At 37.6% G+C, this 13,680-nt stretch overlaps 1 protein-coding gene across 2 annotated transcripts in view; it reads right to left on the bottom strand.

The window, feature by feature from the left end:
- The window catches only part of ANO2 (anoctamin 2), a 190,218-nt gene that overhangs the window by 154,884 nt on the left and 21,654 nt on the right, over positions 1-13,680 (bottom strand). For both annotated transcript variants that reach the window (XM_068400623.1, XM_068400622.1), the window contains exon 3: positions 9-107. In XM_068400623.1, the coding sequence (XP_068256724.1) occupies positions 9-107 (99 nt within the window). The remainder of the gene's footprint in view (positions 1-8; positions 108-13,680) is intronic.

Here is a 13,680-nt window from a genome sequence, read left to right on the forward strand (position 1 = left end):
ACACTTACCTTTTTAGTGGGCATTTTTATTTTAAGGAGTTCTGCTTCTCGACTAAGTACTTGCCAAGGTGCATGTATACGGACAAAACTCAATCCTTGGCTCTTATTCTGAAACACAAAATAAGAAAACAATGTATTTCAGTATTATTGAACAGAATACAGTAATAAGATTTCAAGATGTCAACTCCAACTAAATCATGCAACAGTAGGCAATCACAGTGAATAACCAACTTCTGTTACAACTGGGCTTAAAAGTGACCTTTTCTTTAAAAGTTGAATCTTCTAATGCTCCAAAATCCATTAATCTACTGTACGCAGTGTAGCTATGTGTGCATCATGAAGACAGCAGTCTACAGTCCAAGATTTTGGAATCATGTGAACCAGAACCGCCCAAGCTACAGCTTCCATACTCGGATGTCTTGTAAGTCATCTGACTTCATTAGTAGGCTTTTGTGCCCATCTGAACCAATAAAGAAAAAACATTTTTTCTGCTCTGAGTGAGTTTACTTTAGGTCCCCATTTTCAGTTTTTCCCAGCTATTTCCTGGACACTTCATCAGATTAGTAGTTCCTTACAAGGCATCAGGCCCAACATTTACTGCCCTAAATATCTGCAGTTGGAGTAGCAGCCCTAAACAAAACATTCAAATTTAACTTCTGAAGACAGGCATGAGCCTAACGTTTATGTAAAAAATTTGTTATGCTGTGCAGAGCCAGAAGACTACACAAGAGGGCCTCTGCACAGCCAGTTTGCTGCGATCTAGGCTGTTGAGAGGATACTGCCCTGGTAGCACATCTGAGCTACACAAAGGCACTCCAAGATCAGAAAGCAGCACCCCTGGCAAAAGCATGAAAATGAAATGTAGGCATGTTGATATAGAATTTTCCTCAATGCACAGAAATAAATTATATCAGTAAATTATACAGATGAATGCTTACTGTGAAAATGAAGGGAATAAAAGTTGGGAGACAGATTAGAAAGATGATATGAGGACATACTTTGGGAAGGACATGGAAGTGGACAACGGGGAGAATTTAAAGGCTTGCTTAATGCTAAGATTAATGATCTTCGTGTAGCTGTGTGCATGCCAGGACTTTGGTGCTAGAGCATACTGTCACTTTGCATTTTCACACCCATATGCGTGTAAGGACCAGGACAGTCCCCTCCCTTCAGGGGAGCATGAACCTCTATTTGAACTCTTCCATATACCCTGAAATTTGGAAGTGAGACAAGAAAACTGAAGCAGGGTCTCCAATTTTAGGAGAAACATATCTGGGTTATATGTTGGGCTTAAATGCAAAACTCGGGTGCCCCACATGTGAGTAGCTGCCTGTTTCATGTACAGACAGCTGCATATGTCTAGAGAGAACGTTAATGGACATAGCTTAATGCCGCTATAATCATCAAGCAGCATAACTATACAAAGCTGGGAACATAGGCCATATCCACGGAAACTTAGCATCTTCTATTGGAAATTGACTCCAAGAAAGGTCTCTTTCTCAAAAGCTTTGAGTTAAGAAAAGTTTTAAACAGAAATATGAGCTGCAGTCTGAATGTATGTCTAAATCTAAAAGACTATTGTAGCACATTTACCTCAGAAAAGCCTCTCCTCTTAGCCACAGTGATATTTTTTGTTTTGCATACAATTTATATCAATTTCCAAATAAAGCTGCATCATATCATATTGGCATCAGCATTTTAGAACCAGTATTTAATCTTTTCAAAGTGTATAAATGCTTACAACTTCATGTAAACACCAAACGTGCATTTGCCTAACGTTTCATAATGCTTCCTGATTTAAAAAAAAAAAAAAAAAAAAAAGTTAGATGGAAATCCTACTATTCTTATTGCAATCATTTTGCTCTTATTTCATTCATAGCTGCAACATTAACTACAAAGACCATCACTTTCAGCTAACATTTCTTCAGTGGACCGATGTTATCTTAAAGAGAAGAATGAGCTGCAGAATGTCTCTTTAATCAGTCCACTGGGGAAGTCAGCTTTACGAGAAGGAAGTAAAAATTTACGGGGCATAGGCAGATGTTCTGGTAATCATCTGATGAAAATATATTAATAACAGATGAGGGTTTAAATTTCAGTGGGTGAAGATCAGGAGGCTTCTTCTCAACTTTTGGCTAAAATCATGATGTGTCCTCTGTCTGGGAGACTATATTCCACATTGGCAAGAGGAGGGACAGTCTGATCTAATTGGTTGTTTCCAGCTCAGGCTCATATGACTACACAGATTGCAAATAAAATCAGATAATTTTGAGAGAAAAGACGAGATGAAGAATATGACCTTTGTATATTTGAACAAAAATATGTTGGAAAGTTGTGCTGTTCATGAAGTGATATCAGATGCCTAGGAATCAGAGCTTTAAAAGTCTTTAAAAGCCTTAAAAATCACCCCACAATAGAAAACTGAGATCATTTTAATAAAGACTATTGCAAAGTAAATAAAGTAGGGAAAACAGGACCAGGTGATTCCTGTTGCATGGTAAACAAAAAGTGCAGAACAATGCTGAATATTTTAGCTTGAGATTACTAGAACCATGTTTCCCACATCTTCCTGTATTTTCCTAACATAAAAATTAATCAAAGAAATTTAAAACAAATTTTAAATCATCAATCTCATATCATATCTCAAGGGATAAACCTTCTACCTAGTTTTCTGTTGACCCACCAAAATAAAAACCTATACCAGCTACTCCTCTGATAAGGCTCCTTTCCCCACTTTTCAAGCCTTCACCTGCAGTAGTTCCAGTTGTCTGTTTGCATGTCCTTTTTGTCATTATTGTTATGATGACTGGTGAAGATCTGTTCAACTAACTTATTCCCAGAGTGCTTATTGTATTGCAAACATTACCAAAAGTTAGACCTTGTTTTTCTCATTGCCAGAGTGGATTTATAACTGTCTACTAGACACATCCACTAATTGGTGTCATTTGGTTAATCACCTGAAATGATCAAGGTACATGTGTTCATGAATACAATTTAATATTTGCTCTAATGAAATGCTGTCAGTCTTCTATTTTGAATACTCGCAATCACCATTGCTTATTCATTGTACTCTAGATGTATCACTAAAGCTAACATGTTGTGCCGGATGACATTATTTTTGTCTGACCATTCCCTTGTTATTTAATATAGCCATCCTTAATCAAGTCCTTTTTCACTTACAACTCATGTCCCACAGGACTTTATTATTGGCCCTGCATTGTTCTATGTCTATATCATTGCACTCCTTGATTATATTACTCAAATGACTAAGTATTGCTATGCAGATGACAAACAGATTTGTTGCTCTCATGATCCTTTTTTTGTCAAATCTATATTTCATATTACAGAGTTCTTCCGATAAGTTTCAAGAATGGAAGTTTTTCAGTAAGTCAGTTCTGAATTATTCACAATATATTTATATCCTGGCTTCTTTTCTGTTTTGTAAAGTTGAATTGGGCCTTCCCATTTCAGTAGGAAAACTCAGCATTGAAGTCAAATGGAAGCACATCTGTAAGGTCTGGTTTGCTTTTCAGTCAGCACATGAAGAAAAATATATCAGATATTTCTTTTAGTCTATCATGTACTCCTAGTAGTTTAAAGCAGGACTATAATAGCAGTCTATATTGCAATTTTTTCTGTCTTATAGCAGAAATGTATAGGCTGAATAAAATTCAAATTTCTCCAAGACGACTTTTTCTATCTTTCATGCCTTAACAGTAAAATACATTAGCACCTGCATCTACTGCAAGTCTAAGATTTATTGCAAACTTATCATCATCAAGGCCATAGCAGAAAAAAAATGTATGATAAATATGAAAGCTCTCATATAGATGTGTATAAAGAATGTACTCCTATGGATTATAATTTGACTAGTGAAAACTCAAAAAGTAATTATTCTTTTTAACTAAAAGCTCAATGTTCTGAAACATGGCTAGACAGCTCTCTCTGCTCAAAAATTTAGAAAAGCTCTCTCTGCTCAAAAAATTAGATTTGTCATTGAAGTTAGGTTTCCACAAAAGTCATATATCAACTGAGAATTTTGTTATTCTCAAGTTAGTGGCATATCTGTATTTCTCACCCACTTTGACAGTTGTCCAACAGTAACATGGAATATTTTTGAACCACTGTAACACAATTACCATGCTTTTATTAATCTCTTCCCATTCAGTTTCTCAATTCCATCCCTTGCAGGGACAGGTCACACATCGAGGAGATGCACTGTGCAGCATTCTCTATTGCAACAGGAGCCTGTGGAGAGGTTCTGTTGCTCCATAAGAGCATGGCATGTAAAAGGTGGAGTACGGTGTGTCCAGCTGAAAGATTTCTCATAGTGCCATGATTTTGTCAGGCCAGTTTGACTCCCACCTTACCTCATTCAGACAACCCATTTGCCATGTGTCAGCTATGTCACCTCAAGATGAAGTGTTCTCAATAGTTTATTTAGACACCTCTAACATGAGCTAAAGCATATGACGCTAAAGGCATCATATTTGTCAGTCACAAGTAGGGCAACAAAAAGAGCAAAACCAGCAAAAACTCCTCCCCCTCTACTCTGCCCTGGTGAGGCCGCATCTGGAATATTGTGTCCAGTTCTGGGCCCCTCAGTTCAAGAAGGACAGGGAACTGCTAGAGAGAGTCCAGCGCAGAGCCACGAAGATGATTAAGGGAGTGGAACATCTCCCTTATGAGGAGAGGCTGAGGGAGCTGGGTCTCTTTAGCTTAGAGAAGAGGAGACTGAGGGGTGACCTCATTAATGTTTATAAATATGGAAAGGGCAAGTGTCATGAGGATGGAGCCAGGCTCTTCTCAGTGACATCCCTTGACAGGACAAGGGGCAATGGGTGCAAGCTGGAACACAGGAGGTTCCACTTAAATATGAGGAAAAACTTCTTTACGGTGAGGGTGACCGAACACTGGAACAGGCTGCCCAGAGAGGTTGTGGAGTCTCCTTCTCTGGAGACATTCAAAACCCGCCTGGACGCGTTCCTGTGTGATATGGTCTAGGCAATCCTGCTCCGGCAGGGGGATTGGACTAGATGATCTTTCGAGGTCCCTTCCAATCCCTAACATTCTGTGATTCTGTGATTCTGTAACTCTGCAAATACAAAGTTAATTGGTGAATGCTACATTTTAGTAAGTCTTTCTTATTATTTCCTCATCATGAAATCATTCACTACTCATCCCATATTAAAGGAATCTAGTAATATATAACAGATATATTAAAGGAAATATATAAGTTATTTTAAAATACTTGTCCAAAGAAATAGATTTCTGCTGTGTATCTTAATGGGAAGATGAGAAACTCTGAAGGGTAGAAAGAAGCTGAACAGAAGTGATTTACTACTGTCTAAGGGAGCCCAAGGGAACTGCTAATCTGTTTTATGATTAAAAAAATATATATAGGAAACAGAAAGGCATAGATTATAAACCTGATGCATGTAAACTTCCTTCTTAAAAAGATAAACTATCCGGGCCTTAAACATTTTATCCTTCTGTGATTAACAAATAGACAGAAAAATACCAGAGACGTACACACAGCAAATTTCTAATGGCTTCAGTTAATATAATCAGACATCTTTTGTCGACATCGGTAATACCAGCCACACTAGGAAAGCAAGAATGAGACAGTTTGTAAAGAAGAAAAAGAAGACAGGTCCTAGTAGCTCAGTAAAAGTAATCATCTTCCCATTTATTCCATCACCAAATGGATCAGTCATGTCTGCAAATGCAATTGTTCAAAATTAATGTCTACTCTCCTGATATCAGCCCTGGAAATTGAGGCAAATAACAATGTGATGTGATATTGCAAATAAAATGCAATTTCTTGTTACTATCACAGAACTACAGTGACATATATTTTATGAAAGCTGAGCCAAATACTGAGCTGTTGGCCCCCTGCACAGGTAGCATGTGACGGAATGACAGGGCATTGCCAGATTCAGAGAGTGACTGTGAAAGTGTCTGTGTTTTGTGCCAAATGTATTGAATTTCTATCTGTACAAGGACTGGCGTTTTGCTGATCTTAATGTTTTGTATCCAAGATACAAAATCAGTTTATTGCAAAGCATGCATATCAAAGTGTATGTCACTTACATTATAAAAAGGACTAGTGCACTCGTACGGGTGAGATGTCAAGACCCAGAATGTCTTGACACGGAGACATCAGTCCAGAGCAATTCCCTACTCACGTTATCTATATGATTGTAGGCAAGTAGTTTAATTCTTTCTGTCACTGATTAAATGAAGATAATGGAACTTCCCTCTATCAAAAGTCTTTTGTGAAGATAAATATGTTACAGATTGACAGGTGCTCAAATAATACGGTAAACTATACAGTAGCCATACTGCACTTCTTGTAATGTTCACATTTTCCTTCAAAAACCGTAGTCCTTCTACCTTTTGCCAAACTTCCCCTTTTCTATTTTCATTATTACTCTGGGGTACAGATTTACTTACTCTATGGGTGTATAATGCCTAGCATAATGACATCCTCATTAATGACTGCAAATTCTCTTACAACAGTATTACAATTAGCAGCAATCCCCGACAGCTCCAAGAAGTTGTCCCAATCCTGACAGACAACCAGTCATACATAGCACAAGTGTGAAGATGCAAAGCACAGGCGTGTTCACTGATGGCAAAGGTAAACTCCATCTAGTTCACAGAGTTAGGTTTATTTTTAGCTGCTCAACAACATACGAAGCAGACATGCTCAAGCCCAAATTTCAGACCTTAAGCAAAGCTGCAACAATTTACACATTTTGACAGTTTGCCTTTCTTTCTTCATTTCTACCAACAGTGATGGTGTTAATGTTCTGTTTATTTTACTCTCTTACTCCCATCTCTGAACATAAACAATTAAAGAATATACTAGTGTGTATAAGCAAAGAACAGAACACCTTGGAATGAAAGATCTGGCCAAAACACTATATAAAACTATATAACCTTAATTCATTAGGTAAGGCACTGTGGAATGAAACAGTTGACTTTGCACATCCTTTGCAATGTTTCTTCATGGTGTTGCTACCTTTTCAACCAAAATCTTCCCACTCATCTGTAGACAGAAAATGTCTCTGAATGGAAGATGTTACAGGAACCCTAAAAACACAAGCATGCTTCCCCTGAAGAAGATGGAAATATTTAATGGCACACAACAGAATGAAAATGAGCTGTTAGAAACTCAAGCACAAATGTAAAATATATTGTCAAGTCTGCCAAATATAAAAAAAAGGCACAGACATCTGCATTACTGCAGTACTCAATGCAGAACCTATATGGAGGTGAGTAACAAATATGTCAGGATTGCCATTCATTTTTAATTTTTTCTGAATGCACATTTTGGATTTAAAAATCAGTGCATTTTCCTGGTTATTTTCTAAGTATTTATCTATGGCCATTAACTACTAAAGCATGAAAAATATGACTTTCAAATGTAAAGCAAAATCTTCCCTATTAGTTTAAAATAACTATCAGCAAATTTCTCCTATGCCAATGACACAAATTTCTTGTTACAAAAGCATACCACAATTTCAGTACATCTTCTGAGACTGAAAAATACCAGAAATAATAATAAAATGCAAAATTGAAAAAAAAAATCACCCAGATCAGACTTCCTCAACGAGGAAGGGAGGAGTGTGTCTACTCTACCACCTCCTGTATTTTGGCAGCGTCAATGGAAAAACACATAATCAGCTGGCCTGGCTACATTCAGTGCCAAATTAGCTAGCAAATATGCCAATATTCTGTAAAATACATCATATCAAACTTGATTATCAATAATAAAATCAACAAAATTCTTGAGGCCAAAGAGTTAACATTAAAAAGGGCAAAATGTAATTCCTCTTGGGGGAATGAGACACACTAATCTGCACAGAGATTTATACCCTAAACAATTTTCCAGACAAAGCAGCAAGATCATGGAAGTCAATCTTCAGACCAGAGAACAGGCATGTTACCAGTAGGGGGAGTAATGAAACAGAGACTGAAACCTCACTCTAGCAGACTCAATCTCAAGAAAATAAGTTTGGAAGAGAAAAAGAAAAGAGTGGTTAGGATATCAAACTGAAAACCAGAGGAATGGCACCTTAAAATATTGCTTCATCACTCATTACTTGATCTGGGATACTAACAAACAAGCTTATAAAGAATGATTGAATTTTGTGTAGAAAGATTTTAAATGTCAATTAATTTGAAAAAATTAAATCAAATATTTTCAAAATCAAATATCTTGGAGGGTTTACTTTCCTTTAATTTAAAAGTGTTAACAGATGGTACAAATGTATTTTGTTTACTAAGTATGTTTTCCTAATCATATGCTACAAGCCTTTCCAGGATGGTGTCTCTCTTTGAGGTCTCTCACCAAAGATCAGTAGCAATAAAAGGAAGGTTGGCTATATTTGCAGAGGCTTGATTGGGAGGGGATTAAGATGAAGATAATCAAAGTGTTCTGGTTGGTTGGTTAGCTGGTGGGGAATTCAAAGCCTCCCTGGACACTTACAGACTCAGTGTAAACAGGGAGAGAAAGGGAAGGAGCACTGGCAGTCTCACAGTAACATCATGTGACACATGTTAGATAAGGGAACAGGTCCAGGGGCGGATAATTGGTTAAACAACAGGAAACTGGGTAGGAGGAGATCCTGCGATGCTGAAAAAAAAGTCACTGAAGGGGTTTTCCGGAGTCAGGACTGTACAGCATCATCATAAGTGGCCTGGAAAAAGAGATAAGCAGTGAGAAGACAAACTGCACTGATGAAGTTTTTCAGGGCAGTAAGGATAAGGGCAGACTGTGAAAAACTGTAGAAAAGCTTTATAAGACCAAAAGCCTGAACAATGGCAAATGGCTTTCAACGTAAATAAATATAAAGTAATATCCATGTGTTAAAACCAGTTTCACATACTACATGCTGGGCTCTGAATTAACCTATACCAGTCACTAATGACATCTTGAAGTCGCAACAGACAGTTCCTTGAAAATATCAGCTCAGTATTCTGTAAGAGCAAAGAAGTAAAGCAGACATTATGTTCCATAAGGAAAGGAATAGAGACCAAGAAAAAAAATACTATTTAAACATAGCAATCCATGCTGTATTCACATCTTGAACTCAATGTGCAGTGCCTGTCTCCTCACCTCCAAAGAGAGAAATTAGGCCACAAATGGGTTCAGAGGAGGGCAACAACCACCATAAAAGCCTTGCTATGACATCTATGTAGGAGTCACTGAGCAGACTGAGAGTCTTCATTCCGGAAAAGAGCAATCTTAGGGAAGACATTGTAGAAGTCTATAAAACCGTGCATGATAAGGAGAGGGGGTGAGGATGGACTGCCTACTGTCTCTTTCAGGGCAAAAACTAAAGGACCTCAAAGCCAAACTAACTTATTGGGAGCCAGACTCAAAATAAACAAAAGGACACAGATATTAATGCAGTGAGTAGTATCTCTGTCTTGCCAAAAGACTTGCTGGGGGCAAAAACTTTATGATGTTTCAAGAAGAAACTAGACCAGACTTTGGAAGACAGATCCACGGAAGGTTACTAGATAGATGAACTACATCAAGTGGGGGAAATTACCTGAACTGAAAGTAGCTATCATCAGGAGAATATGAGAGTAAAATTGTTATAAAAGTTTGTACCATTCTTATTTTTTTCCTAAACATTTTACTATTGCAACTGTTAGATACACACTACTGCATTGATGGACTGTTTCAAATGATAGGATAATTTTATGGTAATTATGCCAAATCTAATAGGAGGGACTCTAGGCCTTTCTTTCTCCCCAGTATCTGACCTCCTACTTCCTGCTACCACCTCTTCTTCAATTGACTGCATAGCCAAAAAATACATAGTGAGCAATCTACCTGCCTCACCCTTGGACAGATTATAGGCTGCTATGACTCACTATTGTCACAGGGGTCACCTCAATGCCAGTTAAAAAAAGGGCTGGTTAACAGCTCTCTGTTTGGTGGTGGAACGGAACCTGATTGATGAAGGTGTCTCCATAGCTGCTCACACCATGCCTGGGTTCCCTACCATATCACACTCTACAATGCCTGAAGTCTAGAGAGTAATGGGGACTCAAGAGCTGTCATTAGTTCATAATCTCACCACTGAGTTACTCTGTCTTCAGGTTCTGCTACAATCTGGTGATTAGTTTATAATAAGTAATACAAATTATGATACAATTGCTTTCCCTCTGATGTTTTAATGAGACTATCAGGCTAGGCTGTCAGATGATGTAACTTGGCACAGCTACACCAAGTTAATGGAGCTATTTAGATGGGCATCAGTAAAGGTTATGACCTGAAAATTGAACACAGTCCAGTCTGGACTCATGCAGGTTTATCAGCAAGGGGAAAAGATCAAAGTTAATTTGGAATCTGCAAGCACTGACTGAAGGAAGAACAAATCCAGACAAAACTTAACACAAGGAAAAGAATTTAAATTTGTTTTATTGTTGAGACTTAAGGCCAGAAATACTTTCATCTTCACCAATCAACCAAAGGAAAGCTAATGGTGCTGCTTTGCTATGTGTCCCAATACTCTGGTTACTTGAGAAAAAAACACTTCTCTTCTTGGATAGTACAAGGGAAATTGTCCTGTTCTCGGTAGCTGTCAACAGCAACAAGCAGGAGCAAGACTGAAGTACAGCACACTCTATGCCTGCTCCAGAAAGTCATTTCTCTTTTGAACCAGAAGATCTCAGAGTAGGTGAGTCAAGATACGTCAATGCTCAGAAACTGATTTGAAGGCTACAAAGATTAATGAGCTATTGTCTCTTAGCTGGGATTAGAAAACATGGGATTTAACTTTAGATGGAGAAAGTGGGTGCTAAAAAACGTCACTATCAGTGTATCTCCCTTTCCTGCATTTTGGCACTAAAAAATCACAAAACTGAGTATAAAAAATAACCTTTCCTATGTTGACAATGTTACAATTTAAACTTCTTCAAAGCATGTGTTCTGTAAGGGAGTTCATCCCATCTCCAGACTATAGTACTTGATTGTGGTTAGTTTCAATGATGATACGTTTTTGAATGTTGTTAGGTTGTATTTACAATCCTGGTGCTATTCATTTTAGGTTGTACAGACAGGTGTGGGCAAGAGCAAAGACATTGCAAAAGAGTACAATGGCATTTCTTCAGCAATCAAGACAACTAAATTCAGATAGGAATGTCTCTTTTTCTTCTACTTAACACAGATAATGCAAGGAAGCAGAGAGCATTTACAAGTGCCCAGCATCAGCAGGGGTATGAAAGTGCCACGCTGACTCTGGGACTAATTCCTTGTATCAAGAACTTCCTAGAGAAGCAGTTCCCAGCCAGTGAGGCACAAGCATGCTTCAGATGAAGTGTGGAGGCCAAGCTGATAAGCTCTGCTGGATGCTTGCAGGCTCTGCAAATTATTAGAAGGCAGCAACAGCAGCAGCAGCAGCCCTGCAATCTGAGCAGAACATCAAGCAAAGAAAAATAATTGCTTGAAACATTGCAGCTGAGCCTAACATGAGAAGCTTGGCAAACAGGCTTGGAATCAGTGTCCAAGAAATACCTCGTTCATAGATGGGAAGTGCAGTATTATACTATTTCTGGAGCTCTAAGAGACCCAGCTCTCTCAGCTAATGTGGTACTTAGGCTGGAAATAATATCTTTCCACAGGGGCATGATGAAATCAGCCAGTAAATGGACAATATTAGATTTTTCAGAAATGTTAATTAACCAGCATTTTCTAGTGATCTCTGTAGATTGTGCTGAATTGTCAACAGTTTTGAAAATCAGCCCTCAATACACTCTATCATCACATCTGGTATCTCTCCCATCTATACTGCTCGTCTCAGCTCCTCAAAAATTATGGTCCAAAAGACAATAACTCAGTAGATACCAGTAGAACACCTATTACAACAGATATTGCATTCATCCATCTTAGCAGTACTGCTTTGTACATGCTATTAGTTATGTTGGCCAGATTTAGCTGTCATCCCCATTACCATAAATTTGGAGTCACTCTTCAGAAAAAAAGAAAAAGGCAGCCAGTCAGGATTTACAAGTGCCAATTTGCTCCTTTGTAACACAAAAATTAAAGAGGGATTAGCCATCAGCTATATTGCTTATTTGACCAGCCATCTGTCAGGTAAAAAAAAAAATCAGTTGCAAAATCATTGTAACTGAAATGTGAGTTTCAATTTCTATTACAATTCTAAGAATAAATTGTCAGCAAATGTTGTTACTATAACAATGCTTGGTAAAGCTTGACACATTATAATGTTGTAGGTTCTCCAATACATTTCACAACAACATTCAACAAAAACATATTTTAATAAGATTTTATTTTTGGGTTGACATTGAAATATGAAGGTTTATGTAGAGAGCTGAATAAATCACTGCTAGAGATGTAAGGGTCAGGTGGGCCATTAACTTTCAATTATGAAAAAGATATTTAGCAGATAGAATGTAGAATATTAATATTAACCTGACACAATGCCAAAGTTCTTTGTGCCTTGAGGGAAATGAATTAGCAAAGCAAAAATGTAAGATTTGTTATTCCAAACCTGGTAGTATCACACAAGTTGAAATTTACAGGAAATCACTACCAGATTTTTCTAATAAATATGTAATAAATACACCGATAGCAGTAAGTACTTTCATCCACACCTTAAGGTCCATTTTATGCCTCATTAGAAGTACTCCTCATTTTGTCATTTTCATAAATCCTTTTGCTTGTTTTACATCAGCACGCTCAAACAAAATCACATAGTACCTCTGTCTAGACAGCCTTTTTAAAATATATATACATTGCACCACATTGAACATTTTTGTACCTTTGCTTTGGCATGTTTCTGCCATATTTTTCCTATTCTTCTGTCATACTGAATAGTATTAGCAAGTACTATTATTTTCTGACAAACATTAAAAGTTCAGAAAAGGGAGGCTACGTAACAAAGCCACATACACACTATGCTAGGCTGTGACTTAATAATGGGAAGATATGTTCAGCAACAGAATACCCATATCTTGCATAGCAAAAGCCAGCTACTCTCAGAAGAGTTCTGCAAGGTCTGCCTGTTGCTCAAAGGCTAAGGATGCTCAAGCCATATCTTCCCTGTAGGTTAGGCACTGCAATCCTTAGACATGTCCTGTAATGCATGTACTCTCCAATATATTTCCTTCTATACATCACGATAGCTATTCATGAGCCCTAAGTCAAAGCTTTCTGAAGTCAATGGGGAAAAAAAAAAATCCTTTATACTAGTGTTATTAAGGCCTGCAGAATCTAGCCATCATTTTTGAAGCCCTGATAGAATCAAACACTTAAGCTTGCAGTTTAAGTGGGTACTTTAAGAGCATTCACAAACTGAACATACAGGAAGTAATTCCTGTAGCAAAAACTCACATTATGCTAAGTTTTGAGTGCCTCAGTAAGGTGTGCTCCTAAGGACTTCAGTGACTACTTGCTTAAGAAAGATCCTCAGGACTTGATCTCATAACAGAAACTGCTACAGCATTCACTGTCCTCACATATCTAGCATCACTGGATAAGTGTTAATATACGTGAACAGTTCAGAGGTGACTACATGTCAAGTGATAGCATTAACTCTAAATTTATCAGAAAGGATGTATCAGGATTGAGATCAAAAGAAAAAAAGTGGGGGTTTTTTGGTTTGCTTTTCTTTTTTTTTTTACTTGTTTTGGCAGT

This window comes from Nyctibius grandis, chromosome 5, assembly GCF_013368605.1.
Source record: "Nyctibius grandis isolate bNycGra1 chromosome 5, bNycGra1.pri, whole genome shotgun sequence".
NCBI classification, from domain to species: Eukaryota; Metazoa; Chordata; class Aves; order Nyctibiiformes; family Nyctibiidae; genus Nyctibius; species Nyctibius grandis.